Source organism: Hydra vulgaris, chromosome 03 (genome assembly GCF_038396675.1).
Source record: "Hydra vulgaris chromosome 03, alternate assembly HydraT2T_AEP".
In the NCBI taxonomy this organism is placed as follows: Eukaryota; Metazoa; Cnidaria; class Hydrozoa; order Anthoathecata; family Hydridae; genus Hydra; species Hydra vulgaris.
Genome location: NC_088922.1, coordinates 61,254,801 through 61,280,569, shown reverse-complemented (window position 1 = coordinate 61,280,569; position 25,769 = coordinate 61,254,801). Strand labels below are relative to the sequence as shown.

General features: G+C 28.3%; 2 protein-coding genes across 5 annotated transcripts in view; one reads left to right on the top strand and one right to left on the bottom strand.

The window, feature by feature from the left end:
• LOC101239448 (uncharacterized) overlaps nucleotides 1-9,930 on the bottom strand; it is a 57,110-nt gene extending 47,180 nt beyond the window's left edge. Inside the window, exons 1-10 of one of the 3 annotated variants that reach the window (XM_065793915.1) lie at nucleotides 9,078-9,898; nucleotides 8,667-8,925; nucleotides 8,366-8,577; nucleotides 7,982-8,288; nucleotides 7,662-7,860; nucleotides 7,525-7,577; nucleotides 7,318-7,365; nucleotides 6,715-6,789; nucleotides 4,403-4,516; nucleotides 4,157-4,320 (exon numbers count right to left, since the gene is read on the bottom strand). In XM_065793915.1, the coding sequence (XP_065649987.1) occupies nucleotides 4,157-4,320; nucleotides 4,403-4,516; nucleotides 6,715-6,789; nucleotides 7,318-7,365; nucleotides 7,525-7,577; nucleotides 7,662-7,860; nucleotides 7,982-8,242 (914 nt within the window). In that variant the 5' untranslated portion in view covers nucleotides 8,243-8,288; nucleotides 8,366-8,577; nucleotides 8,667-8,925; nucleotides 9,078-9,898. Of the gene's footprint in view, nucleotides 1-4,156; nucleotides 4,321-4,402; nucleotides 4,517-6,714; nucleotides 6,790-7,317; nucleotides 7,366-7,524; nucleotides 7,578-7,661; nucleotides 7,861-7,981; nucleotides 8,289-8,365; nucleotides 8,926-9,077 lie in introns of all 3 variants that reach the window. The other 2 variants (XM_065793913.1, XM_065793914.1) reach the window with 2 other exon arrangements.
• Nucleotides 9,931-17,049: 7,119 nt separating this feature from the next.
• Nucleotides 17,050-25,769, top strand: part of LOC100214595 (M-phase inducer phosphatase 1) — a 45,963-nt gene continuing 37,243 nt past the window's right edge. For both annotated transcript variants that reach the window (XM_065793911.1, XM_065793912.1), the window contains exons 1-5: nucleotides 17,050-17,239; nucleotides 17,816-17,907; nucleotides 17,991-18,057; nucleotides 23,093-23,134; nucleotides 23,213-23,246. In XM_065793911.1, the coding sequence (XP_065649983.1) occupies nucleotides 17,181-17,239; nucleotides 17,816-17,907; nucleotides 17,991-18,057; nucleotides 23,093-23,134; nucleotides 23,213-23,246 (294 nt within the window). In that variant the 5' untranslated portion in view covers nucleotides 17,050-17,180. The remainder of the gene's footprint in view (nucleotides 17,240-17,815; nucleotides 17,908-17,990; nucleotides 18,058-23,092; nucleotides 23,135-23,212; nucleotides 23,247-25,769) is intronic.

Below are 25,769 nucleotides of genomic sequence, written 5' to 3'. Positions count from 1 at the left end.
AAATTGTATAATATAGTAAAAGGTTATTCTAAAAATGACACTGAGCAATTTAAAGAAATCGATTATGCACCTAATTTATTTATTCAATGACAGAATAGGTTTTAATGCTGCTGTCATTACTAGAAAAAAGTATTGAAGAGTATTGCTTTGTTGGCATTAAATAAAAAATCAATAAGTACTCTGTTTACAAATTTAAGAATTAAAAAAAAAAAAGATGAAAAAGTGAGTATACTAACGAAATGTTAAGGTTGCAAATGTTCAACCTCAATTGTACAACTCAAATGTACAACCTCAAATACAAACCTAAAACATTCAGCTGGCTAAAAAAGAACTTTTTTTTTAAACATATTTGCTTCCAACAAGCCTGCAAGCAACCACTAATTAAAGTTAGAAGTTACTGAAAGAGAAAAGATGACGATTGTAGAGCAAGATAATGATTGACAGACGACTTAAAGGATTGCAATATATAGGAAACAGGAAAGCAAGATGAAGGAAGCGAATTCCAAAGAACTGATGTTCGAGGAAAAAAATTAGACAAATAAGAGTTTTTGGAGCACTTAGGAAAAGTCACAGAAAAAGGATGAGACTTAATTAAATAACGAGTAACACGAGAATGAATTTAAGTAGATGGCACAAGAGACACTAGCTCTTTAGAACAGTGCCCATTACAGTATTTGTAGAAAAGAAAAAAAGAAGCAACATTACGACAGTGTGATAATGGTTGGAGGTTGGCTGCAAAAGCAGGTCCAACTATGTTTACAATGCATTTTTGCACCTTATCTAAAAGAGAAAGGGCATCATTAGAAGAATTGCCCCAGATATGGCAACAGTATTCCATACAAGGGCGGATTTGAGATTTATAGAGATAGAGAATAGAATCCGAAGTAAGAAAGTGTCGAGCTCAATAAAGAGATGCAATCTTAGCAGATGCTAATTTTGCAACAGCTTCTTATCACGACAAGAATAAATGGTAGCATCATCAGCAAACAATGCCACCTAGGATGTGAGAATATCTGGAAGATCGTTAATGTAAATTAAAAAGAGTATAGGGCAAAGGGAAGAACCTTGAGGAACCCCTGAAGTTACAGAATAAGAAGAAGAGTACTGTCTATCAAGGACAACTTTTATGCTACGATTGGAAAGGAAGGATTCAATAACCTTAAAGATGTTGGCAGATACACCATGAGAAGAAAGCTTATGGAGAAGAGCAGCATGCCAAACTTTATCAAAAGTTTTTAAAATGTCAAGAGCAATGGCCTTAACCTCTACACCTTTATCTAATGCACGATAAAACCTATCGGTTATTACTATTAGCAAATCAGCTGTAGAACGAGAAGATCGAAATCCATATTGATGGTCAGAAAGTAAGTTATTAGACTCAAGATTAAGTGTTTGTTAATTAAAGATTAAAAAACCTTGTTTATGATAGGAAGAAGACTAATGGGATGGTAGTTAGATGAATCAGATCATTCTCCAGAATTTTTGAAGATAGAGATAACAGATGCTGCTTTCCAGCAGGCTGGAAAACAAGACTCTGATAAGCACTTGTTAAATAGTTTTGAAAGTTTAGACGAGAGCTCCAGAGAACACTTCTGCAAGACTATAACAGGTATGTTGTCCGGGCTACAAGCTGTAGAAGAGTCTAGGCAGAAAATCACTTTAGATACAAAAGCTGGAGTGATACAAATATCAAGCAATGGATCAACCTGTTTGTTAGCAATACCAGGTAGAACACAACTAGTGGAATCAGGAGATGATATTGATGAAAAGTTCTTAACAAAACAATTCAGCTTTGTCTTTAGGTGAGGTGACAAAGTCTGAACCATACAAGAGAGGTGGAAATAAAGATTTGCCCTTATTATTAATACTATTAAAGATTCTCCGGAAGTCACAAGAGCCTAATTTTTTAGATGAATTAGGAGATTTCATGACCTGAGAATAGAGGGCTTTGGCGATAGACAGAACCTTTTAACAATAGTTTTTAGCAACAGTAAACAGATATCTGTCTTTTAGAGAATTGTTTTGCTGATAGATATGGAAGTAATGCTTTTAATTGGAAATTGCAACAGCACATTGTGTGGAAAACCATGGAGAAGAGTGAGGCTTGACTTGGAATTGTTGAGAGGGAATAAAAGATTCCATGCCAGCCTGAATCCAAGAAGATATGTAAGAAACACATCTGTCAGCAGCAAGACGAAAGATTTCTACCCAAGGGCCATCACAAAGAAAATCATGGAAAGAATCACAGTCAGCATTAAGGTAGTTGTAAGAGATACAATAATAGGGGGATTCAGATGATGAAGAAGGATGAGGAGAAACTGGGCACTGACTAGGATCAGAGCCAAGACATAAGTCGAGTAGAGAAGGTAAATAATTCGGGTTGTCTGGAAAGCAAGTTGGAAAGTTGACTATTTGAGTTAAGGATTGTGAAAGGCAAAAGTTGTGGGTTTTAATGCCAGCAGAATCACTGACACTAGAGCCAAGTTATTCAGTGTGGTGAGTATTAAAGTCACCAACTACAACAATATAGGCTGATGGATAAAGAGGGAGGGCTTGGTCAATATGATCAGAAATAACATCAAAAAGAGTGCAGTCTTGAGATGAAGGAGAGCGATATAGAACAAATAGAAAGGCAATAGAGTGAAGTGGTGCTAAACAAAAGCATATGAAAGAATAGTTTGTGGATTCAAACCAAGTTTCACAATAAATGGGTGAATTTTTACGAATGTAAATGCCCAGGCCAAGCATGTGACTATTGGAGTCTTTACAAATTAAAGTAAGATAACCATCAACACTAAGATTGCAAGATGAGAGATGAGACAGCTGAACTTAAATCAGTCTCACAAAAAGCATGTAGGTCTGGTGAGCTTTGCAAGAGATAAAACTCAACAAAAGAAAAGTTACTTCGAAGACCACGAATATTAGAGAATGATAGGTTTAGTGAGCTTGGTGATGATGATGGTTTTTTGTGTTTTATAGTTTTTGGTACTTTGTTCATTTTTAAATTTGTTGAAGAACTTGACTCAAAGCATAGATAGTACTCAGAACACTATTTAATAGCCCAAGCAATTGCCACATTACTATTAATCAACCGTAAGCCATAACAATGGGCTCCAAATATGGCCTTGGCAATGCACACCAAAAGAACAAACAGAGACACCATCCATGTGCAACATGGCACTGTTAATACTTTGATATTTTTTAGCTGTTGATGGAATCAGCCTCTCTCAAAGCTACCACAGAGTTTGAGAAACCTGACTACCAGCCGGCCTCAGAACCATAAAACTGAGTTTTTTGAGCTGTACCCTCATTAGGAGATAATAGAATGAGTTGCCTAGTCATAAAAACAGAGACACAAGTAAAACCCATGCATTGAGTCAAGAAGATCCAGCATTCAACATCCTAAACTGGAAATAATGTATTAAAAATACATCTGTGCCAGCCTAATAGATGAAGAAGGGGTGCGAGGCTGGTCAACAGATAGAATCTGTTTACCCCTTAAGTCTTTGCCTAGGAGGCCTTCTACAAGACAGTAGCCGGATGCATTTAACATCTGCCCAAGATGAGTATTTTTATCGAGACACTATCTCTAGCATTTACTCAACCAAAAACCCTAAAGTAAGGGGTGTTTTAAGTCGGAATTGGCATCTCCTTGCCTTTTCCTAAAAAGGCATATCCTACAAGGCAGCAGGACATGAAGCAGTTTGTACTGGGTTACATGTTACCAGTAGCAGGATAACCTGACCTGACATATGAGAATTAGTAGAAAAAGTTTGTATTGTGAAGAAGAAAAGTTTATTCAAAAAAACATATTTTGAACACCTTAAAAAGCCCAAAAATTTCTTGATAACAATCAAAATAGCAATCAAAGATCACTAAGCTTGGAAAATGAACCTAACTCATTGAATGCAAAAAATGTTAAATGCAACTTCAATCATAATGTTGCAGTCTGAACATTTTCCTAGTGAAATTGGCAATGTAAAACAATCTTATTCTTGCTAAAAAACTGTAATTGAGGCAGAATTTTATTCAAACAATTCTAATTTTAAAATTGTTGTCTTATTTTGTGATGAAGCTAACCATGTTAATAGATATGTAGTAACATATACTTATACTTTCAACAGAATAAATAAACATACTAGGAAATACCTTTTACCTTTTATCAGATTTTAAATTCCTTTTCCAAAATACTGATTTATCTTGATATTCTTTTGGTGACTCATAATTAAAGCATGGATAAAAATCATTTGAAGGTAAAAGTCTATTATTTTGATATTGATTAATTTCACCGTCAGTTACTTCATTCTTTTGCCAAGTGTACTAATAACAAAATTATTTAAAATAAAAGAATACTTATGCATATAAATTAAAACTTATATAAAAAGAAAACACAACAACTTACTTTTTTTGAAAAAGGGAGTTTTCGAAAACAGCATACCATAAAAAGAGAAGAAAGGATTCCAAGTAAAAAACCCATAAAAAAACCAAGAAATATAAAACCGTAATTAGGTATTTTCTAAAAAAAAATATTGTAAAGTATTATCTATTACAATTGGTGAATAAGAAAAAAAAGTTTTTTTACAAAATGCTACATACAACACAGCACAAAAATATAGACACATGTTCAAAATTTGTGACCTTTTTTAACTTTTTTGTTTTAATTTGAGAAATCTAATAAACAATTGCAATTAAAATTCCTCACTATTTTTTTGCGGAAAATCCCACTAAGTTTCACTTATTCCACTATGTTTATCTTTGATACCATTAAAGTTGTTGCTTAATTGCAGAATGACAATGATGTATTAGGACTGACTTTGTGGCAATACACTATTGATCTTGATTGGAATATTTTAGAGATACTTAAGAAACAATTTTTCTAACAGTTTTAACTTCAAAAACTTTAAATTTCCAACAAAACTTTTAGCAACAACACAATGAACACTTTTTGATTTATTGATTATTTCTGCTTATGTTAATTATTAATCAAATTAAATCATAATTATATAAAAAGCATTAATCAGGAAATAACTTATTGCAATAGTTTTAAAAGGATCATATTTCTATGGTATCTATAATTATGAGTACTTTTTTATATGTTGTTCTTAATTGTCTGTTTTATCATAAATTTTTTGTCATTCTCCCTCTTTTTTCTTAGTAAATGAAAGTAATGTGTTATTAAATAAATAAAAAATTTTTTTAAGATTATATATAATTATTGCTATATACGGTGCTGTATTTGTGACTATGGCGCCCCAATAGACATATGAATAGTCGTTGTCCTATAATTATAATAAAAGTTAAAACAATATATATCTACAGTAAAAAGTATCTGTCATTTTTGTTAATTTATTGGTATAATAAAAAGCAAAAATACACTATAAAAATTTTCTCCTTGATTTATTTGTCAGCAAAAAAAAAATCAATTATATCAGTATACCCAATATTCAAAGTTAAATCGGTTACTATTGATAATATAGACAAAGGGTTTTCAGTTCTTTACTAAGACTTGCAATTATAACATTAAATGTTTTGTTATTAAAATTCTAATTAGTATGTGATTCTGATTCATTTGTTTCATTGTGAAATGTTTTATTTTCCTAATTTCTTCCTTTTAATTAAATAACCCATTTTCTTTTAATTTCTTTGACTTTAAATTCATAGTATTCATATAAAATTGATATTGGCTTAACAAATTCAATCAATGATCTGTATTGCTCAACAACACTGACAAATCAATTTCTAATGATTGTAACTTTAAATTAGTAGCATTAAAAAGGTTCCAAGAAAGATTTCCAAAGCACCATCACAAAAGCACATTTGGATACATTTGGAGGATTGCCTTTTTAAATTTTTTATTTTAACTTTATTTTCATTTAAATATTATATTATTTTTCTTTCCATATCTTCTACTTCATGTTTTTAAAAAAACTTCAAAAAATGTTCCTTCGGTACTCTATTTTTTACATACCTAACAACCAAATAAACTTGAAAAAATTTAAAAAAATTTAAAAATTAAAAAAAAAACTTAAATCAAAAATTCTTAAAATAAAAATGTTATATTGAACCATTTCTAAATTCATTTTTTAATTACACAGCCTTGTTTTTATCTTTGATAAAACTTTGTAAAAACTTTAATAAAACTTTGTAAATTATCCCAAATTGTGTTTATGACAGTTAGCTCATACTAATTTTTGCTACTACCAGAGTCCCATGCCCCCCTAATTAGGAGCCATGAGATTTTTTGCTTATACCTATTGTTGACACTTTATCCTTGTTTAAGGTCTCCTTTTTTTTCAGAAATAATCATAAATATAGTTTTAAAAACTTTAGATAAATTTTAAATTAATTCTATTTATGGGATAAAAAAAGCAAAACAAATGCCTGATGAAATTTTTCAAAAAAAAAAAATCAAGTGCTCCTTTTAGGATGATGCAGCTTGACAGTTGCCAAGATTTGCCTTACAACTAATGTCTCTATGCCTATATTTATAATACCATATATAATACTATACTTTTTTTGCAGAACTGTTGTAGTTTAGCAACTAATGAGCATGGAGGAAAAATTAAAAAATAACTTGAGTTTATTAATGTAGCAAAAAATCATAAATAATTTTCAAAATGGGTCACATCTGTTTTTATAAAACTATTTACTTAAAAAAAAAAATTTAATTTTTCAGTTTTGTTTAATAAGCTGATATGATTATTAAATACATACATTATTCCTGTTAACTGTGTTTTTCTGAACTGTAACTGTTTTAGATTCTTTTGGACCAAATAAAGGACTGTAAAACTGTAGGAAAATATGTATACAAACTATAAAAAATATGTTAATATTAGGGATGTACTGGAATTACAACCAGAATTTATGTCTTTTAGATCAATTCGCTTTTGGCTGGAATTAAATCTTTTTGTTACTTTTTTTTATGACATGTGACACAGGCTGTGTAAATAAATCAAAAAATTATTATTCTACAGAGCAATGAAGAACTATAGGTAAATCTAAGTAAAAAATACAAATGTAATTTTTACAAATGTATTGGCAATACTACTATTTCTGAAAATAAAATAATACTTGTATTTTTTACCTAGGTTTACCTATAGTTTTTCATTGCTCTGTAGGATAATGATTTTTTGATTTATTTACACAAACTGTCACATCTCATAAAAAAAAAGTAAAAAAAAATTTTTAATTCCAGCCAGAAGTGAACTGATCTAAACGACAAAAATTCCAGCCGGAATTCCGGTACATCCATAGTTAATATATCATGTTAATATTTAAAAAAAATGCTTTTCAAATAATAACACATCTAAATCTCACTTGCTGACTTTTCCAATATAAATATATTTTTTGATTGCAAAAGCTACTCTAAAAGCACAAAAAATACAAATACAGATATATATATCAAAGTTTTATTTGGTTTTTGTATACTTCAGTTTTATTTGGTTTTTACAAATTTTTAAGACTAGTAGACCATGCCGTCTAGAATACTGGCTATGATTTTTTTAATTTTATAACAATACTTACCTCAACATTATCATAAAAATTTCCACTGATTAGAATAATTGCTGCTTCTCCAACTAAAATAAATTTTTTTTAAAATATTTTGTTTTTACTGTAAATAAAAAAATATACAATCGAGGAAAAATATATTTTAAATTTACCGTTTAAATTCTTTATTTCAACCAGTAAATGTTTTATAGGAAAATAAACATTTTCAATATATAACTGTGAAAGATTTTTGCCAAAAACAGAAACTTCCATCCCATTACACTCATAAAAGATTTGAAGATCTTTTGCAGAATAGGCAGAACTTGGTGAGTGAGTAATCGTAATATTTCCAAAAAGTTGTCCTTCAACAACCTTGAAAAAATACCTTTATATTCTAGAATTGTCATGAATTAAAATGAAAGCTCATAAAATCACAAAAATTTATAATGCTAATACAACGAAAAACATTTTTAAAGATGTTTCTTATATTCACCTTAAAATAGTCAAGGAACATTAAATCAGGAATAAAAAATGGCTTCACTACATTAAAAGTAATAGAAGCATTTCCTATATCTGATTCAATCATCATGTTTATTTCTTTTCCTGGTAAACAATAGGAATCATTAGAAAGCTGAAAGGTTATGTTTAAAACTAATTCTTCTTCAATTTCTGACTGTATAACACCAAATGAAAAGAATGACAGCTTTGGAGAGTTTTTTATAAAAGCCTTTTTTAAAACAGAGGAACGAACCATTAAAAGCCAAGTATCTAAACTTAGAATTTGAATTCCAAAAAGACATCTAAAATATATACTTCAGAATATGTATAAACAAATTTAAATTTAATATATAAAAAGAAACAATCTATTTAAACTTACTCAGAATTATTTTTATTAACAGAAACAAAATCCTTTTTTTCATATATGCTAATATTAAAAATGAAAAAACTTCTAGGAATTATGTAGCTCAATTTAACATTAACTTTATCTCCAGCATTTAAGTTTGACAAGTTTTGATTAGATAACCATGTGATAATAGCTGGTGGATAATAAAAATAAATCTTTTTCCACTCCTCGTAAAAACAAGATTGCTGAAAGTTTGTAGAGTAAACAATTGAAAAGTTTATATAAGAAGTAAAACCAGGAGACACTAATTTATTATAATTCACTGATAACTTACATTCAAGACTTGTAGTAAGGTTAAATCTATAAATAATTTTTGTAAAATTCAAATTTAAATAAAGTAAAACATCAGGAGTGCAATCAAAATTTGTAACAGTCAAGTAGTTAGGAAGCTGGAAAAAAAACTCTACTAAATATGTAGCATCTTCATACGCCGGATATTCCCAATTTATCTTGATTGAAAATGAATTATTTTTAAAAAGTATAACATCAGAAGGTGCAAACTCAGCACAAATATTTTTGCAAGAAAAACGTATCTGAATTAAAAAAATGATTTGTGAAATTATTATTTCAGAATATTTTTAACTATTGGTATTTAACTATTATTATGCTTGCTTAACTATTGAACTAACATTACACATAAATTTTTACATACAATCAAAGTGCAAAAAAATCCAATTTAACTTACATTTAATTTAACTAATGAACCATTAAATAATACTTCATTGAAGCTTTGAATTACAAATCTTAGATCATCATATAAAGTTTTATTAAAAGTTTGAATCCAAGAAATATTAAAATTTATTATTTTGGCATTAGAAAAAAATATTAAATTTTTATTCTTTACCAAATTTAAAGCAGATGATTGTTGAACATTATTAATACTTATATCTACCCAAAAACACGATGTACATATAAATCTAATAGATACATTAGCTGAAGTAGTGCAAGTAAGATTAAAAATAATATTTAAAAACTGCTTTTCTCCAGATCTTAAAACTAAGACTGGTTGTTGGAATGTAGTACCAATAATAGTTTGGTTGGAAATAACCGTATATGATACATTTTTAAACAGATCACAAGATAATCCATCATCAAGCCAAAGAAGGATTATTGTCAGTTTAAACATTAAACGTGTTTCTACGCATATCATTGCTTATTTCAAAAAAGCAAGTAAATGGTATAATAGGAGGTTTTGCATAAAATTCTCTATTTCAAAGGAAAAAGATATCTCATAGAGTTTTTATGAGTAGCAAAAGTCAAATTAATGCATCATTACTTTCAAGTCATTTTTGATCAAGGAATAAAAAAATACTTTAAATGACTTTAATATTTTTCATGAAAAGTTTTAAAATATTAAACGAGAATCAATTGTTGTGAAACCTTTGATACAAAATATAAACAAATTTAATTTCTAACGTTAGTTATTAATTTTTCTCATTTTTGAGGCCACAAGAAACGATTTAAATTTAAAAACGATTTAAATCTTCGTATAACGGCGTCGATTTTGATGTTGTTGTGACCGTACCTATGGAAATATTATTTAAAAAAAGTTGAGGCAATCGAGATATAATAGTTTAGCCTGAAAACGCCACCAAATTTAAATATTTTGACCATCAAGTCTATTTGGCGGTATTGTTCAATTATAAATTCTTTGGTATCCTTTTAAATAATGAGTAGCAATGCACTTAAGAAGAAATTGCTTACTACTTTTTAGATAGTGCTGCTCAAAGAAATATAGCAATACTTTCTAGATGCATTTCTATTCAATCTATAATAGACTGCAGTTAATGCTTTTAATTCAAAACGTTTTATTTAACTATGTGACTTTCATGTACATAATAAAAAACTTCAATATATAACATGCTTTGTAGTATAAGTTTGTTGACTTCATCGTACAGTTTTTTATTTGTTTAACTACCACTTTGTTCTATCAAGTTACATCAGATTTATAAATTAATAAAAAATTGAAACAGTTCTATTTTGTAAAATTGTAATACAAATAAGAGTAATATAGTGCAAATAAAAGCAATACAAGTTGTATTACTCTAATTTTTAAGTTTTTTTTAAGCAATTTTGAATCGGTACGCATGTCCTTAAACTGTTCAATTGCATAAGTATTTACCTAATGTTAATATCTGTAATTCATTAATTAGTATTTAGCTACTTTGTGGATTTAAAAATAAAGGTATTATAATTATTGCTCTTATATTTTATGGAGCTTAATTCAATATTAGTAAAATATATTTAATAATATGTTTAACTGTAATATGAATGCACTACACTATCTTTCTAAAGCCAGTCAAATGAAATTTTGAATTTTTCTTTCATTTTTTTTTTATTTTTTTTTTATTTTCTTGCATTGGTTACTCTCCTCCATTTAGCCAAGCTATGAGAGTGTGAACCATCTAGTTTAAAGAATATATGTATACATATACTCATAAACAAGCCATGTTATATATCTTTGTATCTGGTAAACATTTGTGTTGTTAAATTACAAATTATAAAATTATTTGATATATTGGTAATTATAAGCCTGCTGATAAATAAATTTTATGATGCTGTTGAAGTAGATATCTTATATCTTTAATATTAAAAGTGTTTATAAAGGGTAATATTTAATGTTTCAATTTAAACATGTTTGTTGAAGTTATAAGCCTTAGGATTATTGATGACTTTTATTTAACTTAAAAATTAAAAAAGTTAAATTCTTGTTTTTTATTAAAATAATTTAAATGATTATTGAATCTTGTAAAAATTAATATATATATATATATATATATATATATATATATATATATATATATATATATATATATATATATATATATATATATATATATATATATAAATCTGTGTGTATGTGAATATGTAATCATTATAGGTTTAAAAGTGTAAGGCCAGGTAATAAAGAGGCGTAACAAAATAACCAGCAAAGCAAAGTTAGTTTTTTTTTTCATTTTATTATTTAATGCTTTTACGAACATCTAAGGAAGTGAATGTATAGTGAGTTTTGATTGATGACTTGGGTTTCAATTGAAAAAGTTGTTTTCTGAGTAATGGTGCAAGTCTATGATGCGAGTAGCTATTATTTCTTATGTTTGTGGCTAATTTAAAAATAATTTATCACCCTGCATAGCATGTACTATTTGATCAGGTCTGTTTTCATGTTTATTAAGTGGCAATAAATCTAGTTATAGTGTTTTGTTTGTATATAAGAAATGTTTTGCTTTTGTTATCAGCCAAAGTTGTATTATTTTAATAGTTAAAATTTAAAAGTGAATGGAATTTCATTATTTTTCATCTGTGACATTCTTGATATAAATCAAGAAAAAGATAGGACCCCAAGACTGATTCTTGGCATACACTTCTAAATGTAGAACTCTTCCATTAAAGTAATACTTGATTCATTACAAGGTAATTGATTAAAAGATCTTGTAGTGATAGGTCAAACTCACAAACTTGACTGGTTAGACTCACTTGTCTGTAATTTTCATTTAGTATATCTGTTGCTTAGTGGGTTTTTCTATTGTTTGTAACTTTATTACTAAACTGATAAAATCATTATTAAAACATGATGAATAAAAATTTGAAGCTTTATAAAGGTTTTTCCAGTTAAAGTAAAAAATCTTAGCCATGTAAGATATGTTTGCTTTTTTTAAAACTGATTCAGTTCAAGCAAGGCGTCAGGCAGTCTCTATATAAGTTATGTAATGTAATAAGAAATAAAGTATACTTAAAACACAAAATTGTAGTGTGACTTAGGCTTTAGATTGGCTCCTAGGACAAGACCAATATGTTTACAATGTGTCTTAGCATCTTATCTAAAAAAAAAAGGTATCATTAGAAGTCCAAGAGGGTAACAACTTTCCACAAGTTGGAGAATAAGAAATATGAAAGTGGAGGGCATGAAAGAAAAAGGTAACCTTATCAAATTCAAATTTTCCAACTGATTGAATGTATGGTTTTCACGCAAGATCAGCAAAAGATTATCTGAAAAGACTTAATAAGAGTATTTAAGACAACAACAAAGAAGGGTTAAATAGCAAATAAACAGTTGACAGAAGATTTTTTTAAACTCTAACAAAAGATTTTTTAAATATAGGAAAATGTGAAAATGGGAGAAAATTCTAAAGCATTGATGCAAAAGGAAATAAGAAAGATGAATAAAAGTGTTTTATCCACAAAGGATTAGTTATAATAATTGATAGAACTTTGTTGAACAACATATCATGCAAAATTGATTCTTGGTTGTTGATAAAAGGTATGTAAGCTTGTTTCAGCAGCATTTAATGTAGTGTTTTTAGAAAAGATATGTAAACTTGTTTCAGCAGCATCTACAGGTTTTCAGAAAAGAAAAAAATAATAGGACAAAGACGCTTTATAGCAATGTGTGTATATTGTCAGAGAGTAAGTTGATGAGATCAAATTTTTCCTAATTAAAGATTCAACTTGCGGATAATAGTAAGATGTTTTTTTAATTTTTGTTTATTACGATATTTGTACAAATTAATAAAAAAGAAAAAGTTACAAATTAAGATAACGTTCAAAAATACCAATAATATCGCATAAACTCAGGTCTAGTCAACAAAAGTTACTGTTAAAATTAAAAGTCAAAATTAAATTACTTGTTAGTAAATCAGAAGCCAAGGGGGTTTAGATTTCTATAAATCTAGTAACCTATTTCTCTGGGATGACAGGATAAGTGGTCATATTCAAAAGATAAATCAAATAAAATGTTTTTTGTTAATAGTTCTGCTTTATCATCTGAGAAAGTTACAAAATCAGGTCCTTGTATTCTAGTCCAAATCAAGATCTAAAGGTAAGTAATTAGGGTTGTCTTAAAAACAAGCTATGTCACAAAATTAAATTTCTAAGTATTAGATTGAAAAGAACAAAAATTTTGAGCTCTTGACCAGCAGAGTCAGCGTTACTATAACCAAACCATTTAATGTAGTGAGCATAAAAGTCAAGAATAACAGCAATATTGGCTAAAGGATAAAGCAAAAGGGTTATGGAAATATTATCAGAAATAACATCCAAATAATGCACTCTTAGGAAGTCAAAAGATTCAAACTTGATTTCAAAGGAAATAGGTGAATTAATACACAAGTATATCCCCAGGCCAAGCATGTGATTATTGGAGTCCTTGTGAATTAGAGGGTATAGCCACTTTGAGATCCAAAGATAGAACAGCAAGTTCTATCTTTGGATCTAAAGATAGAACAGCAAAGATAGAACAGATATCCAAAGCTGAACAGCAAAGATAGAACAGATATCCAAAGATAGAACAGCAAGTTCTATCCAAAGCTGAACCAAGCAAGTTGTTTTGTTGAATGCAAAATTCAACAGATAAAAACTTACTTCAGAGAGTTAGGGATTGTGGATGATGTTTAAACTTCAGTTGTGCTTCAATTGATATTTAGAGAGCGGGTGAGAGGTATTATCTAATTGCTCATCTAAAAATTATATGTAAGTGAATCAATCAATATATTTCTAAAATGGTTAGTGGTTACATTTCAAAGTTGTTTACAAATAGTAATTTTGCTAACATTACTATTTGTAATGTTAGCAAAAAACACCTAATAACAATGACTAAAATAATGATGGTTAGTAAAAATAATATTTCTAATAATAACAAACAAAAGAATCACAGTATTAATAAAAAAAAAAATAATAAGAGCAGTAACATTAATAACAACAATAATAACAATTGGAATAATAGCAATAATAAGAATAAAAACAATATAGCTATATATACAAAGTTAGACAGTTACAAACAATATAGCTATATATACAAAGTTAGACAGTTACAAATAGTTTAAAACTGGTAAAACCTGACAACAATGACGTAAAGCAATTATTTAAATTGAAAACAAGAAAATAAAAAAAGTAATAATAAAATTAAAATTAATAATACTAATGATATTAATTAAAATTGAAATAACTAAAACAAACAAGAATAAAGATAAGAAAAAATATTAAAATATTAATTAAAAATTAATATATATACATATACAAATTTAAAAATACATATAGATATACAATGATATATAGATATACCTACCCGCATGCATACACATGTATATGCATACAGAAATACAAATATGCGCCTATATACCCTCACATACAAATATGCATACACAATGTGTATATGTACATGTGTATAACAAATGTAGATATACAGTTTTAAAAATATATACAACTTAAAAAATGTTCAATCAACATTTAACAAGCTAAAGGAAAAAAAAACCAGGACAATACAAACAATACACTAAAAAACATGAAAATATAAGCAATACACACTATGCCCAAAGAAAAATACACAAGAATGTCTAAAAAAAGACGAATACAAAAACACTAAAAAACAGCAAACAATACAAACTTACCATTTGTTGTGAAAAATGGTAAAGACTCTGTTTAAACAAGAAAATTAAATATTTTAATGACTCTGTGTTTAAACAAGACAAAATCAAGTACAGTTTGTTTCAAAATCATTAAATTGAATTGAGAAAATGTTACCATTTTTTTAAAAATTGCAAAAGCGCAAATAATAGACTAGAGCGTTTTTAAAAACATAGAAAATAATTTTGTTTTTTTTTAATGAAATCATTCTGAATGTTTTTATTTTTTTACTGTTTACATACATTGACTGACAAATAGGTAGAACATGTGAGAAGTGCTGCTACATCCACTGAGGGTTTGGTTTGGGCAGGCACTCTATCAATTAAAAAAAAATTGTTTTACAGTTTTTAACTTTTTCCTGGTCTTCTAAAATAACTAAAAAAAAAAAAAAACATTAAACCTAGCAAGAATATATCTGTGGCCATTAGTCAATTTATAATAAGTACAATTTTGACATTTTGCAGGAGAAGAGTTTCAAAATTTGATTTGTTGCCATAAATAAGGTAATAATGAAAAATAAGTTATTTTTCATAAAAATAAAATATTTTTTGTAAAGCTACAGCAATCATAGTTTGACCAAATGAAAGATCTAACAAAATATAACATAGCTATAGTACATATAAGTATGCAGTTATACTTATCTCAATTTGACCATTTTTCACTTTCACTAATTGATCAAAGGCCCCAGATATATATATTTATATATATATATATATATATATATATATATATATATATATATATATATATATATACACACACACACACACACACACACACACACACACACACACACACACACACCTAAAAGTGTTTGAGGCTGACCTCGTTTCTATATTTTAGGGAAAGACCTTTGTATAATTTTTTTTTTCTGCCTACCTGATGCTAACTTTTAAAAGATTGAGGTCGGCAGTTACTTATTTTTCCTAATTCCGAGGGTTATATATATATATATGTATATATATATATATATATATATATATATATATATATATATATATATATATATATATATATATATATATATATATATATATATATATATAATCATGAGACCTTCGAGTATTAATTAAAATTGGAGGAGTTACTTTTATTTTTATGTGTACAGTTTAACAAAATTATAGAATTAAATAATTAAATTATAAAAAATTTAATTTAAGGAATTGATCGATGAAAATCTAGAAAAGTGACAATTGAAACAAACATGTAAAAAATTTTACAAATGAGATAATATGATGAATATGCCAATTTCTTGTCTTATAAATGCTAAGATTAGTAATGCTTAGCAGCTTGTTGCTGCTAAGATATTACAGTATCAAAAAAAAAAAAAAAGGAAATTGAATAGGATTGTTGCAGGTGATGTAGGATCTAAGGCCACATGCATATGCTTTCAATGATCCTTCTATCAATTATTCCATACAACTTTTTCAAAAAAAGAAGTCAAAGCAAAATTAGGAATTGTGAAAAAAAGATTGCTGTCCTAAACCTAACTCTTAGTCAATGTAGCAGGAATCCTTGCATGTTCTACCTGTTTAGCCAGTACCTATTTAGCTACTGAATGTGTGTGTGTGACACTGCATGTGTGATAACGTAATTTGAATTAATTAAATATGTAGATTTTAAAATGAGATAAAATGAAATTTTGAGCTGCCATGAATTTTTGAGCAGCTGTGGGGCAGTGGTAGTGCACTTATCTCAGAAACAAAGGATCCCTGATTCAAACCCCACCCCTGGGCAAGTTTTGCGACATCAGTTAGGAAGGGGGCGTGAACTTCCAATTAAATGCTCATCCGCGGTGCTCTGTGATGAGACCGTAAGGATTTCTTGGGGCACCTAAATAAAAAATTTAAAAAAAAAAAAGAGCCGTACCAATGGCATAGGGTGTTTTAGGCCAAAGTAACTTTCTTGTAGCTTTTGCCTTAAATAGTCTTTTAAGGTAGCTGGACATGTGGTGGTTATACTAGAGTAGATGTTGCCAGTAGCAAGGCATAATATCCTGGTCTTGACCTAATTTTTTTGCAACTTATTACTGGGTGTAATGAAATAATTGCAACATATTAGAACACATTACTGGCACATTGTTGCAACGTGACAAACAATGAAAAGGGATAATAAAAATAAAAAAAATTTTCAGCTATTTTGATTTGATTATTATTAGTTATTTTTATTTATACTAGTATTTAGGTATGGTTTATAAGTATTTAAATCTAATTATGGATACAAATATAATTTTATTATTATTCAATTGTTTCAGCTTTAAATAAATATAACACAAATATTAAATCTGGTGGCCATGCAGCTGGACTGTTGGACAAAAATTTAAAATTCAAAATCTATCGTTAAAATAACTTATAATATATTTATAAATTTTTAAATTGCACTGAAAATGGATGAACGATTTGCAAACTCACCAATGACCGAATTGTCAATAGATTTGGAATTAAGGTTAGTATACTTTTATATTTTTTGTTATTCACTATGGCTATTAGCATAATAAATAAAGTGTTATATTTATGCTTATAAAATATTATTTGTTTGTCTTCTTCAATACTTTTTATATTTATATATTTTTTTATATTTTTTTGACTTCCTTGACTCTAAGCTTGAAAGGGACACAAAAGAATGTTACTTGATTTATTTATTTATTTTGTTAATTTACCTCCCCAAGGCCCAGAAGGCCACTACAGATGAGGAGGCTACTTAGTTGTGGTTATAACCCTCTCTCAACTATATAACTCCAAAACACGAATCTTGATAATTAATGCCGCTGCATGGAGAAACAAGTTAAGCGCAGTACTACCAGGGACGTGGTGGGAATCAAACTCTCACTTATTAAGCAAACGCTCTACCACTACACCACTACCACATTTAATGTTGTCACCCTTTCAACACATAGCTCTTGACCAAGAACCTCAAGGAAGGCAAGGAATATCTAGTTAGGTTTTGCCTGTGTAAGGTGTTTTTTTTAATCTAGTATTCTACCTTGTTATTATTGCCTTTATCTTTTATAAATGTGTATAGCTCTGTGTCAACTCCTCGAAGAAGGTTGTCACTTGACTATGGGACACCAACGCCAAAAAGAGCTAGTTCAGTTACAGAGTCTGTTGAATCTGGTATGCATTTTAATGATTTAATAAGAATTTAATTGATGATTAAATTTTATAATTAAATATTTAAGGAATTTTATTTTCCCCAGGAATTATGATGGATTCACCATTATTAGAATGTCCTAGTTTTGAGTCACCAGTAATGGAAATTATCAGGTATATTTATCAATTTACAAAAATTTATTAATTTTTTAGTTTGTTCTTTATAGAATTTCAAGTATCACATGTTTTTAAAAAAAATTGTTTGATTAAAAGTTGAAATATAAATTTTTAAAACAGGTGGGACCAACCATTTCTTCTTTCTTGTGCAGTCAAAAGCATCTTAAAGACAATAAAGAGAATATTAATAAAATATATAAATATTATCTTTTCAAAAAGTCTTTTCTCTGTTATTCAGAGTTAATCAGCAAGATTATTGTTAGAAAGTTTGTTGTAAAAAATATTTATTTAATTTTGACCATTATTTCAATTAACAAATTTAAAGAAGTTTATTTGTTATATGTTATTAATGTGTGTTATGCTATACTTTTACACAGCAACATGTCAATATCAGCAGAAAAAAACAAAAAATGTCACCCCACGTTTTGGGTTTTGCTAATTTTTTGATTTGTTAAAGAGTTTATTAAAATTAGAAAAATCTGAAATTTGGAAACTCCTTACAGTAGTTGAGTGAGTTCAGATTTCCTTTTTCTTTTTTATCTTAGCATTTTTGTAAAATGCTTTTTTGTTGTTAGTTAGTGATTTGTTTTATACAACAAAATTTTATGAACAAAATGAGGTATCCTGAAATTAGCTACATAGGCGATCTTTCACATGGCAAATGTGAAAGATCGCCTATGTAGCTTTTATAGACAATAAAAGCTACATAGGCGATTCCATTTGATTTTTATTGACAATGATTCACGCCATGTGAATCATTGTCTATAAAAATCAAATGGAAAATTTTTTTAGACTACTTTAACTACATGTAAACTTAATAAAAAAGGCATATATTTTGAGATATTTTTAAGGTCAAAGTAGTGATGTCACCTCGATAATTTTTTTGAGGCCATATTATAACTTACAATATAAGTATCAAACATCACCATTAATGAAAAATATATTACTGCATTTTTTGGGTAAAGAGTCGGTATAAAGTTTATTGCTTACTTATTTATGACCAAAATAAACAATATCTTGCTATATCTAAATTAGCTTATATCTATATATTTTATGTTGTAAAAATTTATTTTTAGAGCCTTTTTGAGAACATTTATACTTTATTTCTAATTTTTAAGTACCTGAGGAGGGCTCCAGATCAAGGGGAGGGGAGGATGCAATTACACCTGAATATCCTAAGAAGATGGAGGTTCCAAATTTCAGAATTTCCTAATTTTCATAAACCCTATAACATGTCAAAAAGTTAACAAAACCCAAAACATGGGCTGACACAAGCCTGTGATTTGACAATCATAACTAGGTCTGAAGGTTTATTTATCTATTCATAATTATTATAATATTAATAAACTTTATTGCAAATTTCTATTTTATTTGATTAAAATGACAAGATCATTTTATGTAAATGTATTGCTCTCTTAATATCTTTAAAAGTTACATTATCAGTTTAAAAAAAAGATTCACACAAAATAAAAGTCAAAGGTCAATTTACCAGTTAACAAATAAAATTAATGGTCAATTGTTTTTATTAACCAGTCAAATAAAAAAAAACTTTTCAGGGTTTTAATTTTTGTTTCATAACACTTACTGAACTTTGAAAGTAAAAAAAAAATACTTTATGCTTTAAAAGTATCACTTTCAACATTTTTTGCTTTTTTTTTAAAAAAAAAAAACTTGCAACAAAGTTTTATGATAAATAACTAATGCTTCAATTATCAGTTTGATCTAAAATAGGTCACATGTACTGATTAAAAATCCAGTTTTTTTTAAAAAGAAGGTTTGATAACATCAAAAAAGTTTTAGTTTGTATTGTTTGAAATGTTTAATATTTTTGTACATTTAATTTGCTGAAGCCTTTTATAAAATGTAATAAAATTTTTACAAAATTATTAAATAGACATCAAAAAATTTAAATTAAAAATTTTTGTTGTTTATTATTCCCTAATGCTTTACAACACATAAAGGCATTCTTAATTTTTAAATTTTATTAATAAGTTAAAAAAAACTCAAAGAAAAACGACCAAGTGTAGCTGTAGAAAATATAAAATTTTAGCATGCAATGATAATACAAAGTTTAGCCTCTAAATTTAGCCTGGCAGTTTTAAAAATTAAAATAGTTGAAACCAATTGTTTAATACTTTAGACCACCGTTTTATAAAATGCTATAATGCAAATTACTAACAATAATTGCACTCTCGATAACTCAATAGAAAAAATGCAATAACAATAATTATGGTTTAATTAAATTGCTTAACAGTCAATAATGTTCCTTCATCGCAGTGAATGAATGCAATGCATTGCAATAATTTTACAAAAAGTGGCAAAATTTTAAGAGGTTTTTTAAAAAGATTTTAAAAAATAATAATAATTGAATGAGAAAAATTTTAAATAACAACAAAAAATATTAATAAAATAAGAGCTTTAATCAAGTATTATGAAAAGGCAACTATTGATTTTATCATGAAGTGAAGCTAAAGATGTATAAAAAATAAAGATATTGCTCACATCATAAATAATATGAAGTCAACGCAGTGAATTGAAACAAGTAGATTTTGTTCTATCTACAAAAACTTTATAAATAATAAATATATATATATATATATATATATATATATATATATATATATATATATATATATATATGTGTTTTGGTTTATCAAAATATTTTTGTCAAATATAGATGTTATGAATTCAGCCATTGCAACACTCATAATTGTTCTATCTATGTAAACTTAAACATCTTAAACAATAATATTTTAGACGCTTTTTCAAAATATTTCAGTCTAAAGTATTTTAGATGTTTCGAATGCAGCTGTGATGCAGTGGTTAGAGATCTGGCTCAGAGCCATGAGGTCCTGAGCCAGAACTCTAGCCCAATATGCAACATTGGTAAAGAAAGAGGCATGAACTTCCTAGTTAAGTTCTCTTGTGAAATGCTCTGTAAAAAGAGAGCCCCTCCCTAAATTTCAGAGAGGAATTTTGAGAGCACCTTAATAACCACACACAAAAAAAAAGTTTAGTAATTCCAAAACAAATTGTAGTTTTTTGTAAAAGTTTATTTTTTAAAATTCAGATTTTTTTAACTGGTCAACCTTGACCAGCAAGATATGCATCAGGGAGATCAAAACAGCAATTTTGATCATTTCGAGTTAATGACTGTTGACCACTAGTTATTTTGTGTTCTGATGTACTGTTATTATTTTGAAATAAAATTTTTGATTAAATGAAATTGTTCATATATTTTATGAACTTTAGTTCATGATCTAGTTATAAGCAAAAGGTCTTTTACTGTCCTTGAATAACTTTTTTGAGATTAAAAACTCATTAAATAAAAAGTTAAATTTGAACAACAGTTAAATTATATTTATCTCTTTGTAGCTAAATATAATAAAAATTACTTAATATTTTTAAACACCTTTTTATATTTGAATTTAACATTTTGCAACACATTTTAACATTGGGTTATAAATGTTTTAAATTTGAATATACAATTTCCTAATCCTCAAATTCACTTTTTTATTAATAATACTATGTAAGCATAAATCCGCCTCTTATCTAACCATTCCAAGCAAGTATGGAAACTTTTATTTCTTCTCTTTGGTTTTAAAACAAGCCTCATTATTCTCCATGTTTTCACCTTCTTATGCAGTTGCTATATTAAAACATTGTTTTTTTTTTGTCTTTTGAACAAATCTCTCTTATAAACAAATGTCTTTTTATTATTACAAGAAGCTAATGTAAAATAGTCATGCCTGATACAAAGCTCTGTTATTCTCAGTTTACAAAATCTTGTATCTTATCTTAAATGTTTGGTTTTAGAGCCCTTTGGTAAACCTTTAACAGTGTCATTAACTTAAGTAAGTCTAATATTCCATCTCTAATTCATGAGTCTCTTTGTACTCTATGCACACACACACACACACACACACACACACACACACACACACACACACACACACACACACACACACACACACACACACACACACACACTCCTTCCCCCAGAACAAGACAGGGTTAATGGCAACAGAATTTGACTCATGAATTTAATGGCCATATTTTTCTCCAGTTCTAATTAAACAGATTAACTCTTTGTTAGACATCTAAATCAGTCTGACTACCGATACTCAAGTCAATTTCATATAAGATTAAATTTAATATTCTATGGCTTGTGGTTCAGACAACATTTTCATCATTAACTTACAAAAGTGTTCTTCAGAGCTCTCTTAATTACTACACTATGTGTTTCTATGTGACCCTATGCTTTAATCCTCGTTAAACTATTATTAAGTGATAAATAAGTGGTTTCAATATTTAAAAACTCTATAAAACACTCTGACCTCTCCAACTATTCTATGGTTAGTCTTTTCTCTAGTACGAATTTTTTCATATAAAATTTTTAAGATTATTAAATCATTTCTTTCTAACTGCAGTATTAAAGTCGTTTCGAAGGCCTGCACTCTTCAATTCCAGTAAATTTAGGAGTACTGCAAGGTTCTATCTTTGCTCCTGTATTGTTTCTTTTACTTCAACAACAATCTTCACAACAATCATACATCTAAAGTCTATTTGCTGACAACTCAACTTTATACTCTTGTCTTGACAATTTTTGATTGTTTAGAACAAGCAGCTGATCTTTAATTTGATCTTTCTTCTGTAACAACTTGGGGCATGCAGTGGCTTGTGAGCATCAACTCCAACAAAACTAAATTATTTACTGCAAACAACTATTGCAATATTGTTGACATTCCTATATTGACAAAAAGATCTAGGATGGTTTTCTTCATAGTGTTTATCACAATAAAATTATCCAATCCTGATCTGTTGAGCAGGTTAGCACCAGAATGGTTGTTCAGTTGTAAAAAATTGTATTTATTCTTCCATAATTTTATATAAATAAAAAATGGCATTATGAAAACCATTGAAGTTGTTTAAGTGTGGTAACCATGGGCTTTAAACTTTCAAAAAGTTGATAAAAAATGGAAATTTATTATTAAATTCAATTAATTTTATTTTGTTGTAAAATGTTTTTTAGAACAAGAAACAACAAATTGGCAGCTTGCTCTTCTATGCGCCAGTAAGTAGAAGTTAATAATTTAGGAATTTTGCAATGTTTTGTTGTTTTATCTTCTTTTTTTTTTCTCTCTTTTTTTAGAAGGTTAATGGTGAGAAGAAGTTTTTCTTCCCCGGTATTTAATTTATTCTTTATAATTTTTCAATTTATTCTCCTTAATTTTTTAATTTATTTTAACTAATATCTCAATTTTCTTCTATTTAATGTTAATATTTTCAATTGCATTTTAATATATAGTAAAATTATAATTACATCATATTTGTGTTATTATACTAGCTACTTCATGAAATTTAGCATACCCGCAATGCATTTTTTCTGATGTAAGTGTATTAATTAGCATGCCTTATGTGTAGAATAAGAGAATCATAATTAAGAGAGAACTTCTCTTCAGTAGAGTTGTCTATTTTGACGAAGTATCATGCTTTTCTTTACTTGAATAAGTAATTCTTTATATCTACTTTACTTGCACTAAAAAGATGACAAACAAATTTCTGTATGCCACTTACAACCTCTTCTGATACATCTGTTAACATTCTGATACCTCAAAATCCAGTTTAATATTCTTTTTACTTTTCTGCAGTCTTTAGGGGAGATAATTTACTTTTTAAAGCAAACACTGCCTCACAACCTAAATAATAAATCAAAACAACAGTTTAAAAATTTTATGTTTGTAAGAAATAAAATAAATAGATACTGACTTTGATTATTTTAGATGAAGTTGCAAAAAAGCACATTAAATTTTTTTTTGCAGATTGGTAATGTTTTTTACTCATGCAATTTAATGTGTATTTACTTGTAAATGAATGAAATCTAATCATTGCATTTAAAGATCATTGTTTGCTTCCGCAATCTCTTTTAAAATAAATGTTTGTGGAGATACACCAACAATGATATAAGATCTATATTAGGTAAGCTCGGCGTCCCGGAACATTATTCCCGAAATGAATGGGGAATCACGTTATCCTAGTAGGAATGTAACAGTAAAAATAAATCGGGACAAAATTTTTAAAGTGCGGTAACGTCTTGGTTCAATTGGGACGAGGTTGGTGTGGTAACGGTTGAAACCGCACGTCCCGGTTCATTTCCCGATTTGGAAACCACACCAACCAAGATCAAACAGCACCAGTTTTTTTTTGTTTAATACCGTGATATAACGTGGCGTTCCGTTATGTTACCGCACTTTTCCAAAAATGTTATTTTATAAATTTTTAAAATAAAAATTTTTAACACAAAGTGCGCGTTAAAGGCAATTGTTATTTAACAAATTATGCTTTAAAACGAATGTAGATAATGCACCCCTTTACATAGCGCTTTATCTAACTTTGGTTCATATCATAACTAAGGCTGTCAACAGGTACCAGGGTAACCGGGTACCCCCCTCCTCCGTTGGTTACTGTCAACGGTTAGCTGTCATTTGATAATGCTGCCCAAGCAGCATTATCAAATGACAGCTAACCGTTGTCCATGCAAAAAAACAAAATGTTTCAATTTACAAATTATCAGTTCTAATTTTTTTTTAAGTTTTGAATCAGTAATTGAAATAAAACAATTTAACAATATGAAATTGGTATATAAAATAAGATTTTGAAGAAATAGTTCAGATTTCTTTATCACCGTTAGAATTTCTGAAAAATTGAACAAAAATGTTCGGAAAGTTATTTGAGTTTCAGATTCGAATACCTACCTTTTATTCTTTATTGTTTTATTAACCTATAAAAGCTCTGAATGGTGACTTTAAGTCATAAAAGGCGCTTAAAAATCTAGAAAACCAAGAAGTAACAGTTTGTCCCGGAACGTCATGGTTTGTCACGTTATTCTTGGTAAGTTATAAACCAAGAATCATGTTAAGTCCTAAATCGTCGCGGTTTGTCACGTTATTCTTGGTTCGTAACCACACCAAATTTTCCAGTGTAACCGCACTGGAAAGACGCTTTCCGCACCAAATTTTCCAGTGTAACCGCACTGGAAAATTTGGTGCGGATATGAACCAAGACGAACCAATCAAAACCTCACGTTATTCCCGGAACGTAACGTTTTAATCGGTACAATTTTTTTATAAGTGCGGTAACGTCTTGGTTCAATCACAAAAGTTGCTGTCATGTAATGTTATTTTTTTGAACCAAGATGCCAATGCTTAATATTAGGGACCAACAGTGTTATGAAAACATCTGTATTAGGGCTTGCAAGTATAACATAAACATGTAAAATGGAAACAATCTGATCCGTCTACTTACTGTCCCATTAGCATTCTTCCTATCATAAGCAAGATTTTTGAATCTTTAATTAAAAAATACTTAATCTCTCATCTTGAATCTAATAACTTACTTTCTGATCATCAATATGGATTTCGATCTTCTTGCTTTTTTGGTCTTTTCCATAAGCTTTCTACTTATGGTGAATCAGGTAACCTCTTTAAGATTATTGAATTCTTCCTTTTCAATCGTAGTATAAAAGTTATCATCGATGGGCAGCATTTTTCTTCATATTCTGTAACTTTAGGGGTACCTCAAGGTTAAGTCCTTGGCCATATACTCTTTTTAATTTACATTAACAATCTTCCAGATATTCTCACATCTAAGGTGGCATTGTTCGCTGATGATACTACCATTTGTTCTTGTCATGATAAGAAGCCAGCTCT